Here is a 19,849-nt window from a genome sequence, read left to right on the forward strand (position 1 = left end):
GCAAAATTTACAGCTGCAACTCCTACAAAACATCTTCCTCCAGGCGGGACTCCAAGCATTGGATTTTCACCGGATCTCTTCATCTCAAAGTAATTGCGAAAAGATCTAAAATGGAATTCTTAATTCCGGAGATTGTGACGTTACATCTTTATGACGTCACAAAGTATCCACCATAGCACCAAAAAGGCTAAAACATCAAAAGGTAAGATTCATTTTATAAAATGCCGCAAATTATTAGTTTTTTTATGGACAACTTGACATGAATACATATGTATTTCATCTTGAATTAATTTTTACACATATCTATTTCATATTAAATTATTTTTTGCACAGATGGATAAAGAGGATATTTCACCTGAGGATATGGTAGTTGAATTCTACACACAAGTGGTAATTACTAATTATCAAATTCTACCTAGATGAGTGTGCTATAAATTTTCAGTAACACATATGAATATTAAAATATATATATATTATCGATATTTTACTTCCAGAATGCATTTCAAGTATTAGCCAAGAAAATGGATGCCTACTTGTCCACAATCGCTGCCATGAAGAGAGGGATGTCTGGTGTTAACAGTGCCCTCCTTCTCTTTTGTGGCACTGATTGGCCGGGGATGGATCACTTCAAATCCCTCCTCCAGGTAAAGTGCGGCACTTCAGCAATTTTCTATGTATTCTTTACGCGCTGATCTAGAGTAGAGGGGGTTCGAACCCCCTGGGGTTTTCAGAGTTATCAAATTTTTGTGTATTCAAAAATAGATTGGACCCCCCCCCCTTCACTTACAAGGAACCCTCGTTAAATCCTCGTTAGAGAGTTTAGATTTATTTTTGAGTAGGCGTGGAATCTTCCGTGGGATAATCCTGGATTTTTGCGTATTTTTTTTCTTCAAAAATTGAATGTTGATTAAATAGGAATTGTTTGTTAAATCCAATAAATAAGTATTCTCTATAATTTATTTCAATAAACAACCGTATCATCAAATTCTTCATAGATCATGTACGCATTTCTGATATTTCACTAACTTGTTTGTTAGGAACTGTTTGTTAAATCCAATAAATAAGTATTCTCTATAATCTATATTTCAATAAATAACCCTATCACCACATTCTTAATAGATCACTGATGTACGCATTTCCTGATATTTCACATAAATTTAAATCAAACGATATTTCTTTGAGACATTGGATGTTGTTCCAGGATTTGGACGCCTCTTGGGATTTACTAGAAAAGGATGTTAGTAAACTGGGAGACGGGTTCCAAGACTTCGCAGACAAGTTCTACGTCATCTTAGTAAGTTCATAATTTATCATTAGAAAATTCCATTGCAATATTTTTTTTTTTATTATTTTTCTATTAATTTACGTTTTTTATGCATTTCAATCTCTCTAGGTAGTACATTTTAGTCATATCCCCGATTTTTTTTTTAAATCAAGAAAACTCTAAATAAACACTATATGTATGTCTTGTTGCCTTAATTTTCCCTGAGTATATGATATATGTATTAAATTGATTTATGAAGTAGATCTGCGTGTGCGGTGACTAAAGAGGAAGAAATCGGTAGAAATTGATGTACACTGTACAGCGTAATTTTTATATATAGAAAATACTTCAAATCAAATATTGATACTTGTTAATTAACTCTTATAATAAAAAATAACTATCAGTTAATAATATAAATGAGTTCAAACAGCATATTCTTTTTGGAAACCAAAAGTCTTTGTCGAGACTGTAGCTCTATACTGGTTTGAAAGAGAAAAAAAGCAGCTGGGCTTGAACCTTTGCAATAGCAATGAATTTTTAGGAAAGATTCCAATCAGTTTAAAACTGTAAGAGGAGTAGCCTTTAAAAAGATTTTTTACAGAATTTACACTGTTCATCAAAAATCAAAATCGGCATACAGGATTATGTATCTAAGTGACTAAGACCACTACATCTTCAAATTTTTGCAAATACTGCGGTAGATAAAACTAGTTTTAATTAGTTAAATCTGCTTTTTCTAGGGTTTTTGAAAAATCATATGCCTTTCCTGTGGAAAAAAATAGGCCTGGGTTTTGGGGGTTGGGGAGTAGAACAATTATCTTATTCAAACATGTATACAAATTTTATCAGATATAGAATATGAATCCCTTTGACTTTGTATTTTTGATTATATATATTTGATGGTTATTAGAAAAAAAAAATCATTTAAATATTTGTATTGTAGGACTTGCGAGTTAAGATTGAGGAAGGAAGTCAAGCATTACGTCATTACAGACGTGAAGGTGAGGTAAGTAGGCTTCATGAATTTTAGGGAGAAGGAGCACATGAGCGGAATCAGCAGATTGAAGGGGCGTTTTTTTTTTCAGGTCGGGTGCACGTGGGGGTAGGTCTAAGATTAAACACCGGTGGGAGTCCAGTTATTTTAAGAGTAAAATTATTTTCTAAATAACTTTAATCGTAAGTTACCTAGTACCCCCCTTTTTTTCTTCCTGTCGCGTCTTAATTAATCTCTCCCCTCATGTCTCATTGTCTATTTGTTAATTGCAAATCATAGAACTGCACATGCAAAACGGCATAATTCTACTTTATAGTCATAATAAATCCTTGTATTTTTAAATATAATGCATTTTTTAAAAAATATATATTTATGCTCAGTGATTTAACTCCCCCCCCCCCCCCCCCATTTGAACTCATTTGTTTTCCTTATTTTGCGAAAGTTATACACATTTATTCGATATAACAAGTATTCTTTTTGGTGATACACGGATGCAACGTTTACTTTGTGGACATGCAGGACTATAGCCCTCCCTGCCCTCTACCAGAATTATTAGTATATTTTTTACTCCAACCAATTTTGGGGTTTGGGGGGAGTCATTTTGTTTTCAAATGGATTATATCTAGTGTTAAATATGTAACAAATTAAAATCCTTCAGTAAAATAATAAAACGATTATAATTTGAATACTAGTAAATAAATCTCAAGAGCATGCGACATTTTAAAGAGAAATACTAAATTAATTTTCCTTTTATCCTTGTTGACTTGAATCGTTCCCATTCTTTTGTAGAAAATGAAGAAGAACAAGCAGAAGTCTCAAGCTGAAAAAGAAGAGGTATCGACTGGCAAATGTTTTATTCTTTTCGCTCACATTGCTTACATTTTGGTTTGGTTATTTCAACGTCTTAAACAGCTAAAAAAAGACTCCTGTTGTCTTGCGCGCGTCCAGCTTCCTTTCTAATATTTTTTAAATGTTGAATTTACCAATATGATAGTTTGCTTTCTGTCAATAGGTCTTTCATCAACGTGTGTTCTTCTATTTCAGTTCACCAAGATGTGCACACAGAAAGAGCGAGAATTGAGGGAAATGAGGAAAAAACTGGAAATAGATGTGAACAGTCTTTGTAGGAGGTACATGTAAATCAGTTTATTAATATTTTTTAAGATTGAGGATTCATAACCTCATCTGTATTATTTTCATATACTGAAAAAGTTCCATAAACTGGCACATTGTAACACCCCATCCCCACTAGTACTCTAGCCCCACCTCAACGGATTGAAAATGTTCATTGAAAAGCTGGTTGCTTCATTTACGCTTTGTACTTTTGTTGCAGTATTGTCGAATCAGCATTGAATAAAATTCGGTTGTGAAAGAAGCTGGGATCTACTACCCCCACCCCACCTCCTTTATTTTTGTTTGTCAAAGTGTTTTTTAAATGATATGTCAATTCTTTTGGCTGTCCCCTTTCACTGACAATGGTCATACAACATGGTCGATAAGCATTCCACACTATTAGATGAGATAATATCTTATTTTGATATCCAAGATACTGCAGGTCTCTCACAGTAATTTTTGGTCATAATTGAGCTGTTTTTGTTTTGATTTTTTAAATTGAGAACATTAAAAATGTTGCTTTTTTAAAGTTGAATTACTTGTTGTGATTTTATTTCAATCTCAAAAATAAGTGTGTCTATACCAGTTTGTAATGAGGGACAGAAATCATGTTACTTATATTTTTGGGAGTTCTAAGGAGGTGTAAAATTTAGAATCCTAATTATAAGTAATCCACTGGTTCTAATATGAAAATGTATGAACTTTTGTAGGCAAAGACAATTCATAATTGACCACTTTCGGAATTTTTTTGAGGTCCATGGAACATTTTGCCGGGATTTTCAAGAGGTAAATACATGTACAATACAAATAAAATTTATTTCATCTGTCGCTGCACTATTAGATTGAAGAACAAAAATTAAATACTACAATTTACTACACAATATACACAGGCACTTGAAATTCTTAACCTTTTTTTTCATAAATAAAAATATCCCCTATATTATTATACAGTTATTGACTGGGTATGAGGGCAACATATGATTTGTTGGACCTGAAGGTGAAAATGTTGCCCGAGGCCGCAGGCCAAGGGCAACATTTTCATCTTCAGGTCCAACAAATCATATGACCCCCGGGGGAAGGGCAGGCCACTATAACTGTTTATGTATATAGGAAAAATCCCTTCACTGCTCACGTAAGATTGATCAATTTTATCAATACACGCTATACTATCAATTATTTTATATGGAAATTATGGTTTCTTCAGTAAACATCAAGCTGAGAAAGAACAAAATCAATTATAAATCTATTATATCACAAAAATTATTCACAAAACATACTCTTCCCTTCTACCTTACCTTGCTGTTAGCAGCAACTCTTAAAAATAGCTCTTAACTTCGGCTATTTTCTCAAAAATAAGTGTGCCGATATTGAACGATGATTATTAATTGTGACGTAACAGACGAGTGACGTTGCGGTCTAACAATTCTTATGTAAGACCGGTCAATAGTGATATTGTTAGACCGATGTAATAAACATTTCTCTTGTAGGACTTTTTATTAGTAATATATAGAAGGATATTTATAAGGGTATAACAATATTATTATAATATAGGGGATATTTTTATTTATGAAAAGAAAGGTTAAGAAAGTCAAGCACCTGTGACAATATATCACGTGTCATTTCAAGTGACCTATTCTATCAGTTTTTATAAGTCTGTCAGCATCCATCAAGTATTGGGTTTTGGTTGAAATCACTGAACATTATCATCTCCTTCTCTCGAGTAATTTTTGTCTATGGAATTTATAAGTAAATGGGAACAAATAAGAAGTCCTTGTCTTCCTGGGGCTGAGGGTTGTGACCAAAACACTTTAAATAAATGTTAATCATTTACTCATCAAGAAGTTAATATTAATGGATAATTAACAATTGTTTGCATGATTATAATAAAAAATAATTGCAATCTACATAAATTTTAAAATTCAGAACCAATGGTCAGGCCCCTTGGTAAGACCAAGTTGAATTATAAATTGAAGTATATGTACATCATAAAGCATATTTTCTCTTTACATTGACCTTCAAGGAGTTAAAGTGCACAAATACGATACTGAATAAGGAGTCCTCACCAAACTGTAAAATCTTTGTTACATAATTTCAGAGTTTAAGTTCCAGGTGGGGACAAAGTGGTCATTACCTAAGAAATTCACCATTTCAGGTGACCGTCAAGGCCAAAGGGCCTCTTTTTTTCATTTAACATGAAACCCAATTCATTTTTTTGATCAATAAATTTCAGATAGAAGGAAAACTCCTGGATTCATTGGTTGGATTTCTTCCAAAGAAAAAGTAAACATGTTATACTTCCAAGATGACATAAATAAACTCAGAGATGCAGCCTGTAATTTAGTTCTCTGTTCTGTATACCATTTTTATTTTTTCCTTGTTCATTTTGACTGATTAAAGAAACTTGCACCAGCAAATTAGCCTTTCAAAAAAGATTATCTAAACAAAGTTTAGGGATGTTTAAAAAAAAAATTTCCTCTCTCTTTGTCAATAATAAGTACGGTATAATGGAAAAAATTAACGGGCTATGTACTAAGACAGGGAATATTGAAAGGGCATTTTTTTTTTTTAAAAACAAACAACAAACAAAAAACAAGATTAAAAATTCAAACCCACACACAGTGTGAGAGACTTTCACAATCATCCTTACGATATAAAAAGAATTGATATAGACAAAGGAGATCTTTTATTAGACCTTGTTGACACAACTCAGATTTACATTACATAAATATGAACAAAAAAACATTGCAATAATCACAGCATTCATCAAGTAACTTTACAACAAATGTACATGTTCATTTTCACTTTATTCTTTCTCCCGTTCTTTCATACTCATTCCTACTCAATACTCCTAATTTGTAACAAAACCTTAAGATCAATGGATACTTCAAAAAGCAAAGATAATGAACACCATAAAATACATTTGATACATATGTACTTTTTTGTATTATGGGTAAAGAAATACTATGAAATATTTTCTAAAAAAAAAAATCAGAAAATTACTGAATATAAAACAGATTTTTAACTAACATGCAACATTGATTAAAATATAATTTTCTGATTCTTTTCAAGTACTCCACAATACATGTTTAAAAACGAACATAAAACATCCTCTAGTTCAGTTCATGAGTGTACAATAATGATAATAATGTCCTGTGTATGGTTGGGTCTCACGGAGCCCAACAGACACACATTGTACATTGTACAATAGGAAATATGTTACAATGCAAGGCAAGGGAGATAAAGCAGATGAGTGCATGCTTCAAATGATAATTATGAAAGTGCAGCCTTTGTTTCAGAATTGCTCTACAATCTGAAGAAACATACATGAGAGAATGCATATTTTGTCGATAATAATACAATAGTTTTTAAAAGTAAAAATAAAAGAAAAAGCATGCAAATTGGAGACAGCACAGAAGTGAGCAATTTACAATCCTAGTCTTGAAAAAAAAAAACAAATCTGGAAAGGCCATTCCTTATATAGGACAATGATTCCTAATGAATTAACATAGATTAACAATGAAATACACTGTCAGATTTCTGAAATGATTCTCAACCAAGGTGTACATCTGGCTGACCTATATTTCTATGAAGGTGTGAATGACTGGTGGGCAGATTCTCTCTGTGTATCGGTACATAATCAAATTCCCTTGTCTGCTGTTGTAAAATCATGATCATCCGAACTGGAAAGAGAAACCACCAGGGAAACCACCCCCACCACCAAATCCTCCTCCACCACCAAAGAAGGTCTGGAATATCACATTGGGATCCACATGGTCTGCAAAATAAAAAATAAAAAATAAATAATCATAAAATAACAAGTATTAAATATTTGTTTTTGAGATTAATCTTTTTTTCCAAAATTAAATATAAACATCATGGAAATCAAAATATTTCTAATTTCAATTATCTATCAATAATTTGGACACTATAAAACCATGAGTTTTAAAACACGTTTTTTTGTATTTAATCAATAAACCTATACCAATACCTTGCTCAAAATTGAATGGAAAAAATACATGCATATTTCAAGTTAAAACTGAGAAATGTACAGGTTTGATAAAAGCTTTATGGCTTGGCCAAAACATTTAACATATACTAATAAATGCAGCAATCCAAGTCTAAAAAGATCCATCAGAACTATTTCAAATTACACAGTTAGGCTGTTTACAAGTTATCATTACTCTAATATACACTGATGTTGGAGTTTCCTTCTCCTAATTCCCCAATTCACATTTGCAAGTATTTGAAAAAAATCAAAGTACTCAGAAGTACAGAGAGCCGGGCTCATTTACAGAGTAGAATGAATTTCTTACATGAATTTCTTACATGAATCACGTTTATATTCCGATAAAAAAATCATTTTAAAACTATCAATATAAATGATAAGACACTGACAGTAAGTTTTTCATTCCTAATACCACTGTCTGATTTTGTCAGAATCAGAATTAATCTGGTACCGCAGCTAAATGTAAACAAACAGGCCAGTCTGGTTCCCTCTCCTGCTTTACCTCGAATGTGTAGAGAACTACGATAACACTGATTATCAAATATCCTTACGCTATTGAACTATGTTCTTTGACTTAGGACTGAAGTTTTCAAAGTCATTACTACTAATGTTTATTTATATAGATAAAACTTCGTTTTATTTTTGTTGCTTTATTTATGTGTGAGCATGTGTTGTATCATCTCAAAAGCGGTTGAAAGTAATTTTACTATATTTTTGCACGTAACTTTAAAATGGCGACTATGAAATATAAATTATGCCTAAAACAATAAAAGTGGCAATTGCTCTTTGAGCAATAAGCCCGGCTAATTATCCATTTGGTGCATTTGGTGTTGCCTATTTGAAAATATTTTTTTTTTCATTTTTGGGGGAAGGGTTGGGGTAGCAAAAAAAAACCAGAATGTGTTTTTAATGCATAAATAAAGATGGTCTTTGGTGAAAAATATTAATCATAACATCTGATTAATAAGTTGATTGACTGAAACTTCCAGTGAAATGATGGTTATTTTAATCATACCAAATCCACCAGGTCCTTCTAAGTCATCAAGATAGTTATACCGCTGTTTATTTCCTAAAAAAAAGTGTGTTCAGATAACACAGAGTAGGCCTCTCCAACCTCCTTAAACTTCCGCTCTTCCTCCTTTTGTTTCTCGGGTGTATCATGACTATGTCGGTCTACAATATAAGCACAAAATCAACATTGTTTGATGGATTTTCTTAGCAACAATTCTAAATTACAGTAAAGAGTGACAAAAAATGAATTAATCATTACTCTTAGACTCTTAAGAAAACTGTGTTGCTGACATTACCTGGGTGATGGATTAATGCCCGCTTCCTGTATGCCTTTTTAATTTCATCCACAGAAGCAGTTTTGGAGACACCAAGGATTTTATAATAGTCTTTCCTTTTGCTCTTTTTCAGCTCAAGCTTTGCATCTTGAAGAAGTCGCTTATTTTCTGAAGTAAAAATCAGTATACAAATATAACACAATAGCTAATTTTTCTCCAAGTAATCAAGCTATTTTAAATATTCTACTTTTTCAGACAGAAAGAAGAGAAGTATTACATATATCCTTAAATATGTGATCTTTTCATACTGTTCAAACATCTTTTGCCTTCCCTAATTTACAAGCTTGAGAATGCAAGCAACAGAGAAAAAAAAATGGTCAAATTCATGTACTACCAGGTATTTAAGTTGCTGTGTGCTTCGAACTCCACAAACACCTCTCTTAATTAGTCCAGGTATAAAGCTTGCTCACAAGCAACATTTTTAAAGGAACAATTCTAGGTCAATATATGCGTAGACCTATAGGGCTGGTGTTGGTTTCAGTCTTTAGAAAAAGGTTATGGATATCCTTCCCTATGTGTTCATATGACCCTAGCCAGGTATATACAGATACATCCTCTGTATGAGGGTTCGGACTTGATGCTTTGGTAATGGCAGTTGACCTTACCACATTCTTTAAACCTCTCTCCTGAAATTTTAGCATAGCATATTGCCATTGCACACATTTTTCCTGAGGAATGAATGCATCTACTCTGCATAGTGCAGTTTCTCTCCCACTGGCACAACAGTACCGGTACTATTACCCAGAGATGTTCTTGAAAGGTAAACACAGCAATTTTTGCTCCGCAGGATTTTTTTTGTGACACCTGCAGTATCAATGAGTAACACAAAGTGAATTATTCGTTTCCTCGAACAAAGTGTGCTTACATTGAGGTATAGTTCAATGCTGAAATGGTGAAAGATCTCTTCTCATTCATAAAATATTACCAAGGTTAAAGTTTTTGTGACAGATGGACAGACTGACATGCTTACAGACAGATGAATGAGATTCTCTGAAATTAAAATTTCTATTTCTAATACTTATTAAGTCTTTCGTTACCCTTACACATGATTTAAAAGAAATACAGGATTGGAATTTTTAACTTTTAAAACAGCTCTAATATCTGATAATGAAGAAAATTTTCTATTACAGTTTATCTCCCTTTACTATAACTGCTGGGAACACTACAAGTAATAATGAAACTAATTACGCGTTATGTTTTCTCTACCCTTACCTCTTGATTTATCATTTTTATAGACTTTCTCGTAATCCCTGACAGCTTCCTCATACTGTTCTAAGTCCATGTAACTGAAATGTTATCAAGTTCTGATAAAATAGGTTTTTTTTTAGAGGATAGTGTTAAAATACCCGTAGTTCTTTTCGGTTACAATTACAAATAAATGAAACAATAGAATTTCTGGGTGACTTTTTCACATTCAAGAACACACATATCTTCCTTTATTGTATTTACAAAAAATTTTAAGAGTCAATTATAATTCTCTTCCTAACCTCTATTGAGCCATGAGATTTTGGACAAAAGTTGAGGAACATTTTGACTCTCAAACTTACAGTATTTTATGAATTGACTCATTGCTTTCATTGAATCATTGCAGAATGCACAGTTGAAAAACATATATATTTAAAATTGATCACTTTTGAATCTACGTTGAACTACCCAAAATTAAACCTTTGTGACAATGTGTGCATGTATATAGTACATGTAATATTTCCGCCTTCAGAATACCTTCTAAATGTAAGAAACAAGCGATTAAAAACAAGTTTAAAAAAAATATATCACCATTTTGCCCTCCTTAAATATGCTTTGATATACATGTCATCAAGTTCTATTGCTTTTGAGCAGTCATTTATGGCATCTTGCACTTGATTTAACTACAAAATATAAGGTTTTATATTTAATTTAAATGTACCTTCACGCAACAACAAAAACATGTTTTTTTCTTTTCTCTTACACAATACTTACTTTGGATGATACTGTAGCTCTGTTGAAATATAACTTGGAGTTTGTTGAATTATTAAGGGGATCTATCTCTAAAGCTTCTGTATATAAATCATGTGCTTTATCCAAGTTTCCTAAACGGAACTCTGAATTGCCTTCTTCTTTCTTTGCTTTAAGTGACTTTGCTTTCTGAAAAAGTTTATTCTTTGTGTAAAACATTTAGAGCAAGTCATATCATAATGTTTGGAAAATACAGCCCCAGTCCTGTGGAACTTTCAATAAAATTATATCCTCAAGGAAAAGCAGTAACACACATCTATAAAGAAGTAATACTTGTGTAAGGAACTCTCAGATATAAGGGACATTTTTATCCCTCAGATGGTGACATATTCTATTGACTGAAGCAATAAAATAAATGCCATTAAAAATCTGTTGAACTGTATCAAAGTTTTAAATCAGAAAAAGATTTCATGAAAAACAGGAATTTTCTTTCACTTCAACAAAACATTGGATGGAGTTACATATTTATTCCCCTTATCTGTACATGTACTATTAATCAGGCCTCTCTCAACACTGGGTGACAAAATGGATCAGTAGGTAGGTAATTTAGTTTGAAAATTTTAGGGAGTGGATCATGGAAGGGGAATAACTATGAACAAGCAGAGAAAAAAAGGTGACATTGAAAAAGTCTATCCTATCTGGATTTCTTTGGCTCTTGTTCAGTAGATTTTATTTTCTAAGAGATGCAGTTGATAAATAAAGATTTGCTGAATCTAATACCAAAGACCTACTTTATAGACTCCTTTTGCCTTGGCATGGTCTGGTGCTAGCCTCAGAACTTGTTGGAAATGCTGGAAGGCTTTATCTACCATATCCTCATAATACAGACATAAACCCCGCACATATAGGGCATCCGAGTTCATGGGATCTTCTCTTTGTAACACATCACTGCAAAGTAAACAATTGCTTGGATCAAGTGATACTGACTTCATTTTTATAATACAGATATACTATGATAATGTTTTGAATGATGCCACTTTGATATGTTAAATACATGTATGTAGACTACGATTCTCAATAGTTAATATCACAGTAGCTTAATAATTGAAACTAAACATCAACTACCGGTATACTAAATACTATTTCACATCAGTGTTTTCTACATTAGCTCATGGTAGTAAAATATGCTACATTGATATATATTTGATCGCATTTAATTGACCAGCTTTTGTATAAAATGTACTACACACACATAAAAGATCATACTATGACATCTAATACTTACTTGGCAATTTCCTGGGCCTCTTGATATCTGCCTAGCATTGCCAAAGCCTCTGCTTTCTTCAGTTTAAACTTGATACATGCTGGACATTTCTGTAGACACTGATCCATACAGAATACAGCCTACAATAACAAATTACAAACATAAATACCTTATAGTACTCATAATGATTATCACATCAATGCAGTGTAGTAAATGTAATAACCATCACACACACTTTTACTTGTACGTGTACACTATTTTTCTACATTAATTACCAATACACAGACCAAAATAACTGGTGATCATCATTTCTATCAGATATTAAATACATGTAACTATAATAACTCGCACATGCATGCTATGTGCATGCTGTAATGTATAATTACTGTAATGATCGATGCATAACACAGTATTATATACATTTAAAGTCGTGGGGAATGAAAATCTCTTTGTTGTAAGCATCAATTCATTACATACACTGTAAGATTCTTTGCTAAAAGTGTGTTTTACTGTAACACATATACATGTTGTAAATTTTATGACTAATGAACATGGACATTACTTTAAAGCAATATGAGCTGAGTTTTGAAAATTTTATATTGCTCTTAAAATGTGTTAATATGATAAATCAAGGGCTGTGTATTGAGCCAAAAATTTCGATACGATACGATACAATATTTTTTAAAGCGATATGTGATATATTATGAAAGGGCTTCTAGATCATTTTAATGCATAAATCATTTAAGTGTTTTATTGCATTTTAAAGTTTTTGTGTTAATATAAATAACACTTTAAACTAAAACTTTTACAGTAAAAGCAACATGTTGATTAATTTTCTCTTTGTATTTTGTTACATGAAAAGTTATTTCCTTACAAATTATATCATTATTGAACAGTTTTAATTAAAAACCCAAAAATATAATCATTGGTGATTGAAATTCCAATCTTTTTAACAGAATTAGAAACAAAATTTCATCACAAATATGAACAGCAGAAGTTTCTTAATGTTATTTTTTTCTGTCATTGAAATAATTATTTACAATTTTGCAACAAAAAATTCTGAAATTCTGACATCAAATATGGCGATATATCTGGAAATTTTTACAGCGATTTAGATAAATCTATATGTAATTTACACCTCACTGGTGCTGTGATTAAAAATCACTGAAGATTTTCATATAGGTTACATAATAGCAGAATAAACCACCAATATACACAACCAAAAAAATTTTTAAATACGAAAGGATTTGCACTGAAAATAATTTCTTAATCAATTATAACAAACATTTCAGAGGTTGTGTATGCCTTTTAACGTGAAGTATAATCCAAATGAAGAAAAAAATACCAATATAACTAATTTTCTCAACGTTTGGTTTTTTTCTCACAAAATTTAACAGCAGAAGTTTCTTAATGTTATTTTTTTTCTGTCATTGAAATAATTATTCACAATTTTGCAACAAAAAATTCTGACATCAAAGTTGCGGCTCATACTGCTTTAATTATTCAGTATAGTAGGTGTGTGGCATCTCTGTTAATAAAATTGCACAAACCTAATTATTGTCAGGACCACATGCACACACAATACATACAAAACACAAATCAAATGTATTCTATACTATTGAGGCCATTTGGTTTGCAATGATAGAACTATTACCTTTCTGAAGTCTTCTTTTTGAAAGTCTTCTTCTGCCATTGTTTCAAATTTCATCACTCCATTTGCAATTTCAATCTGGTAAAAAAAATATTTTCAAAGTAAGATTATTAAAAGAATTTAATATCGTCATGGTAATAGGCAGCGTTTGAAATAACTGTGCGCCCAACTGCCCAAGACATGCACATTTTGTCATGGGCGAACATATTTGCATGTATTGACGCCCCGCTGGGCATAAATTAAAATCAGATATTTGATAAAACTCTCTCAAATCAACAAATATTACGGGCTGCAAAGTGTAACAAGCAAACGGAAGAATTCATCAGTCACTAGGTCTGGGATCAAATATATAGTGAGCTTGACACATTCACATTATTGCTGAATCAAACTTAAAAATGACAATTATTTTTTCGGGCTAGTACATTTTTGGCAGGGTGGACAACTTTAACTAGCAATCAGCCCTGCATGTCTAGCTAATTTTACAGCGAGTTTCAAACACTGTAATAGGACATTACATTTTCAAAAGTAAGATAAAGCTTGATGTCTCTTAGTCTTACATCTGTCTTTGCTGCTGCATTGTTTGGATCCAGTTCCAGGACCTTTCTGAAGCTACAGAGGGCAGCCTGGGGCTCTCCTAAAGCAAGGTAACATTTTCCTTCTCTGAGGTAACCCTAAAAAAGGTCAAATTAATTTGGATGAAAATGGTGTCTTAATTGGCATTTAGGATAAACATTTTGATTCGTGTGACAAAAATTATCCCAGTGGAGGTTTAAGCTCGAAGAAGAATTTCCAGCGAAAACCCTCATAAAAAATAAACACTTTTGATTTCCTTTGTATTGCGAGTCAAAAGCATAGCAATTTGATCAATGATCATGCATACTACACTGTTCTTATGGGCCTGTTATCTGTACATGTACAAGTGACTGAATTTGAAAATAATCTTTATTTCATTCCCCCCTCCCCCAGAAAAAGAATTCAGTCATTCATCAGGTTTCATATTTCTTGATCCTTTCTTTAAAAATACCTTTCTTTTATATCTTTATCTTTCACCCCTCTTCTCCCTCTTTTACAAGCAACAAGTGCATATAACTACAACACTAAACAACTGGATTTATATAACTTTTGAACTTTTACTAAATGCAAATAGTCACACATCTGTATGTTTAGTACAAGATGAAGTAATGCAAAAATTTCTTAAACATTTCACTTTATCACCACTCTCCCCCCTCTTCATCATTCAACTTGCATTAAAAGCGTAGAAACAAAATAGCCACATGTAGCAGAGCTGTGGAAAACTGCCGGTCATGCCGGCAAGACCGGCAAAAAATGCCTGTGACCGGTAAAAATGCTATCGATGTCGGTCCAAATGACCGACCTCTTTTTTTGTTAAAGGTTTTTGTTTTTTCCATTTTAATTCAGGCCTATCATCGGCGCACTTCCCAGCTTAATTATTGTACCTTATACACGATTGCGCAATACTTTTTCTTTGCACGAGATCGAGGCTTTAGGAAATGAAAGCGAAACCAGCATTGTCTCGCGTGACCTTTTAAATTTACAAATAGGACAGAATAGGTAGAAAACGTAAAACATTTCTAAAGAAAAATTTAAACACAGTTAAGTATAGCGGTCTACCTAGTACTTCCGTCGTTCCCGACTGTCCCAGATTTCGTTTTTTTTCCATCGATTTCATTATGGTGGTATCAATTATATGCACAGCAATCAGCCCTTGACTCATTTTCGAGGTAAAACATAATTCGCAAATGCATTAATGTTTTTAAAAATTACGTTTACTATGCAGAATTATCATTGACACCAGGGACCTATATACTATATAGTATATAAAGGGTGTTAAGAAAGTACGTTCCGTGATTTACATTAGGCCTAAATTTATTGAAAAAAACAACTCATGTGTATTCTTTTTATTTTCAATAACCAGACAGTCCACCTTTGTTTTTCAGTACATTTTTAATTCTATTTGGCATTGAATGAATTAATGAAATCAAATGTTTCTGAGGTATTTCCCTCCATGCACGTTGAAGGCGGCGACGTAATTGGATCATAGACGTTGGGCGCGGATCCTTGTAGGCCTCACTGTCCAGGATACTCCAGAGATTTTCTATGCAGTTTAGGTCTGGGGAATTGCCAGGCCATTCTTCTTTGGAAATAAAGTTTGGTAAATTATTTTTACACCAATTCTGTGTTACGAGGGCAAGCTTGAACAAGCGTAGCGGCTGGATATTGAACCAACTTTTGGGCATCTCCTGCCAAAGCAAGGTAACAGGTTTTTTCTTTCTGAAGAATTTTATTCACATAATAATTTGCAAAGTTTCGCCGACTGGAACGATAATGTTGGACAAACCATGAACTCCCATTGCACCCCATATCATGACTTTGGCGCTTTAGGATAAACATTTTGATTATTGGGACAAAAATTATCCCAGTGGAGACCCCCACACAATGTCGTCCTGTCGATTCGGAACATGAAACAAATATTTTTGATTTCCTTTGTATTGCTTTAGCCGTCAAATGCTTGTGATCACGAGCAAATTTGATCAATGATCGTTGTATTGTTGCATACTACCGTTTAAATGCCTTCATTTTTTTATGGGCAAATAATTAAATACTGTAACATGTACATTAAAGTGATTGACATTTGAAAACAATTGTTATGTTTCCACTTTTCTCCTACGCCTGCTATCCGAAGAAAAAGTCTTCGTTCACTTTGTTACCCATTCACTTTTACATAGGTTTCACATCCTTCTTGATCCTTTCTTTAAAAATACCTTTCGTTTTATATCTTGTACACCCCTCTTCTCAGAACTCGTCATTTTTATTTTACAAGCAACAAATGTTTGCATATAACACTAGAGAGTGCACTAAACAACTGTTGATTTTATATAGTTTTACCAAAATAAATTTTTAATAGAAATATCGCTTTTATCTAAATGCAAATAGTCACCCTTTATATAGGTCCCTGTTGACACCTGCCCAAAAGTGATGAAATCTAGCATTGTAATAAATGCAAAAAACGAAAACGGAGGAGGTAATGCATGTTAAAATAAAGTGTAATTAAGAAAATAATTTGCACTTTTTAATTTGGAACTTACTCTCCCCGGCAAAAATCATCATTCAACTTGCATTAAAAGCGTAGAAACAAAATAGTTTTCCACAGCTCTGATGTAGGTACCAGCATATCACTAAATGGTACAAACTTTCTTTCTAAATTCTATCCTCCATTAAAATTGGTTCTTAATTTTGGGGAAAAGGTTACTGGTACTTACTTTCACAAATTCCTTGTCAATCCTAAGTGCTTCTCTGATGTCATGCAGTGCATCTTTATACCTATTCAGCATCATATAGGCAGCAGCACGATTCCCATAGTAAGCAGCACAGTTAGGACATGAATCTAAATAAACAAAGAAACACCCATCACAGATAGAAAGAGAGATTTATGGAGAGGTTTGCCAATCAAAATGATAATTGATATTCCAAAAATATTCCTTAATCATAAAACTGTATAAGCAAATTTTTAGGAAGGATTTAATTTTGGCATTATTAGCGAGGATGCCGAGATCGCTAAAATTGAATATGGCTAAAAATTAATTGTGTTTAAGTTGTAATAGTTTCTTTAGTGAGCATTTCAAAATCACTAATATTTAATAATTTAATAATAATACTTCTAGCTAGATATATAATACCCAATTTTAAGGACAAATCGCTAAATCTGCATCTCGGTAAAATTTCCACTTACATTGTATTTAAACATACAAAGAAACTTTACATGTGGAAGCATTTAGCAAAGTAAAGAAATCTAATCAACTTGCTTAGTAAAGTTATTTAGACCTTACCAATGGCTTCTGTATAACACTGTATTGCTTCTTTATACTGCTTCTTTGAATAAAATGCATTTCCTTCAGCTTTCTTATTCTCAGCATCAATGTTTGTCTTTCTGAAAATTTTAATTTGTGATATTAGTTAAATCTGCTGAACTTATTCTTTAAAAAAAATTGATATAAACAGTGGAGAGAGGAAAATCAAAACCAACATGCATAAATGTTAACATCTTGAATAATAAACTAAAATTCAGGAGCTGTCATAGTTTATGTCAAATCTTTTACTTTTTTTAATCAACATAGAAGAAAGTTCTATAAAAGATTTTAATGGTAATATAGAAATCCAATTACTAAATTATTTAAATGACATAAATGTCATGTAGCTATTCAGTAGGCCTAGCTGAAAAATTTTAGATTTAGAATTAGATCTAACTGAAAGTGCAATATTATTTATTTTGTCATTTTGTATACCAAATATATATGATTTTATGTAGAATAATTCACCCATGGGTATAATAATTCTATTACAGACCATAAATTATGGATAATTAGAAAAAACAACAACAACGTTTTAATAAAAATAAAAATAGAAACATGCATATCAACATGCTCAATATGTATAGGCCCTAAATACACATGTTCTAGAAGTTTCCATGGAAATCCATACATCCTGTTTTTACAAAATTATTTTTTTAACATGTAAACCTAAATTTTGTAGTTTTTAACAGAGTTAAATAAACTAATTTTATCATAGAAACGTCTCAAAACACATCATTTTACGTGAAAGAACATACGAGAAGGGGGGAATCCCAGTTCTAAATCGGGCTCGACACAGATTAAAATTTTATTTTTCTCTGTGACCTTCGTATGAATGACAATATGTCAAAATATTGAATGCAGTATATCGGCGATACTTAACAATAATTCTCCCGAATGAAATTCTGTCTGTGGACTGGGGTCCTCTTCCATAGGAGTTTCCGAGGACATTTTGACGAAACCAACTTCTACGTAAGGGAATCTCGCGAGAATCAACTGGAAGTTTATGTCGGGTCATACTAATATATGGGCTGGACTGCCTGGTCATTCGGAACGATCATTTTTACACATTTTTACATGTTAATCTAATTATTAATTATATTATTTTGTAGATTTTAATAGTTTTGCATTATTTTTTAAAAATCGATATTATTATTAATACATTTAATCATGCAATGACACCGAGGATACACATTATTTAGGCCTTTGTCTCTGATACATGTGGTTCACTAGCAAAGCAAACGACTCGCTCACAGCTAATTTTGTCACGGACAAGTAATTTGGTCTTGGCAAAACTTGGTTTTTCCCCCTCTCTGTTCAAGTAAGATCTATATGTCATTTCCAGAGTCTGTATCCTTTAATTCTTACTTTCAGTACATAACATACTTAATTTGACAACTAGGGCTGGGCAATAATATCGATATTTCAATATATTGCAATACAATGACAAAAAATATCGTATCGCAATACGATTTTGTAATATCGATATATTGGCAATATGCTTAGATTAAGGAATTTTGTTACTAAATATAATAAAAATGGACTTATGAAAGTTTGTTATTAAGCCAAACAGTAAGTCAGAAGTTGTTTTGCGGGAACATTTCAGAGCATAACTAAATGAAATCAACAAGATTTTTTTTCCGTGTTGGTTACTTATCATAGTTATGTACATTGTGCATGTAAATTAAAGTAAATATAGTAAGAAAATGCCATTTTTGTTACATTAAAAATATTGCAATACATATCGCAATACAGTTTAAAATATCGCAATATATCGCAATACGAAAACTCGGGCCAATACCCAGCCCTATTGACAACTGAAAATAGTTAGGCCTATTATCTGCAGGCAGGCACGTAGCAACAGGGGGGCCAGGGGGCCCTGGCCCACTTTTTCCCCAACATTACCTTTACCATTGAAAATGTCCATTGAAAGGTTGGTTGCCCCTCCCCCTTCTTACCACACTTATAGTGATACGAAGGAAAATGTAGTATTTTATGCAAAAAAATGGGAAGTGAAAGGAAGTTGGCCTTGAAAAAAAAGTTGGCCACTTACCATCCCCACCCCCTTCCCCCACGAAATAGGATTTTCGAGTTTGGGCAATTTTTTTTTTTTTTTTTTGCTTGTCAACTTTCACAGGTAAGTAAAAAAAAAATTTCTCTGGTTGGCCCCCCGCTTTCAAAAACGATGCTACGTACCTGGAAGGCTAAAGAAAGGCTTAATAATTAATAATAGATATGCAAAGGGAGGGGGTGTTACACATAAAACACGTTCAAGTATTGTTGGGGCATCTCCTAATTAGCATGACCTTTAGACCAACTCTTGAACTCAAGATGCGCGTGAACGCATTTTGAAATAAAGTCTACTTCAGCGCAATCTTTCACTAGAGGGTTTATTATGCTTCGCTAC

At 32.6% G+C, this 19,849-nt stretch overlaps 2 protein-coding genes across 2 annotated transcripts; one reads left to right on the forward strand and one right to left on the reverse strand.

Annotated features, from left to right (window-relative positions):
* The first annotated feature begins 194 nt into the window (after positions 1 to 194).
* On the forward strand, positions 195 to 5,785 carry LOC134231653 (uncharacterized). Its single transcript, XM_062713639.1, has 9 exons — positions 195 to 202; positions 334 to 390; positions 495 to 644; positions 1,202 to 1,294; positions 2,208 to 2,270; positions 3,048 to 3,092; positions 3,303 to 3,388; positions 4,082 to 4,157; positions 5,602 to 5,785. The coding sequence occupies exons 2-9, from the start codon at positions 334 to 336 to the stop codon at positions 5,653 to 5,655; spliced, it is 624 nt and encodes a 207-aa protein (XP_062569623.1). The 5' UTR covers positions 195 to 202; the 3' UTR covers positions 5,656 to 5,785.
* A 252-nt stretch (positions 5,786 to 6,037) lies between these two features.
* LOC134231651 (dnaJ homolog subfamily C member 7-like) lies at positions 6,038 to 18,474 on the reverse strand. The gene is given in 14 exon segments (XM_062713637.1): positions 6,038 to 7,146; positions 8,393 to 8,450; positions 8,453 to 8,550; positions 8,685 to 8,831; positions 9,936 to 10,009; positions 10,500 to 10,591; positions 10,683 to 10,847; positions 11,450 to 11,606; positions 11,944 to 12,062; positions 13,577 to 13,651; positions 14,131 to 14,244; positions 16,855 to 16,979; positions 17,422 to 17,522; positions 18,326 to 18,474. Coding segments are annotated over 14 exon segments (1,497 nt in total). The 5' UTR covers positions 18,394 to 18,474; the 3' UTR covers positions 6,038 to 7,042.
* Between the last annotated feature and the right edge of the window lie 1,375 nt (positions 18,475 to 19,849).

This window comes from Saccostrea cucullata, unplaced genomic scaffold (genome assembly GCF_032062105.1).
Source record: "Saccostrea cucullata isolate Sc308-1 unplaced genomic scaffold, CSIRO_AGI_Scuc_v1 ctg89, whole genome shotgun sequence".
In the NCBI taxonomy this organism is placed as follows: domain Eukaryota; kingdom Metazoa; phylum Mollusca; class Bivalvia; order Ostreida; family Ostreidae; genus Saccostrea; species Saccostrea cuccullata.

What these genes read in the sequence shown, in the direction of transcription:
- LOC134231653 (XM_062713639.1), top strand. Translation starts at nt 334, where the DNA reads ATGGATAAAGAGGATATTTCACCTGAGGATATGGTAGTTGAATTCTAC. An exon ending in TTGAATTCTACACACAAGTG is followed by an intron (nt 391 to 494) that starts GTAATTACTAAT and finishes TTTTACTTCCAG; the next exon opens with AATGCATTTCAAGTATTAGC. An exon ending in GTGAACAGTCTTTGTAGGAG is followed by an intron (nt 3,389 to 4,081) that starts GTACATGTAAAT and finishes GAACTTTTGTAG; the next exon opens with GCAAAGACAATTCATAATTG.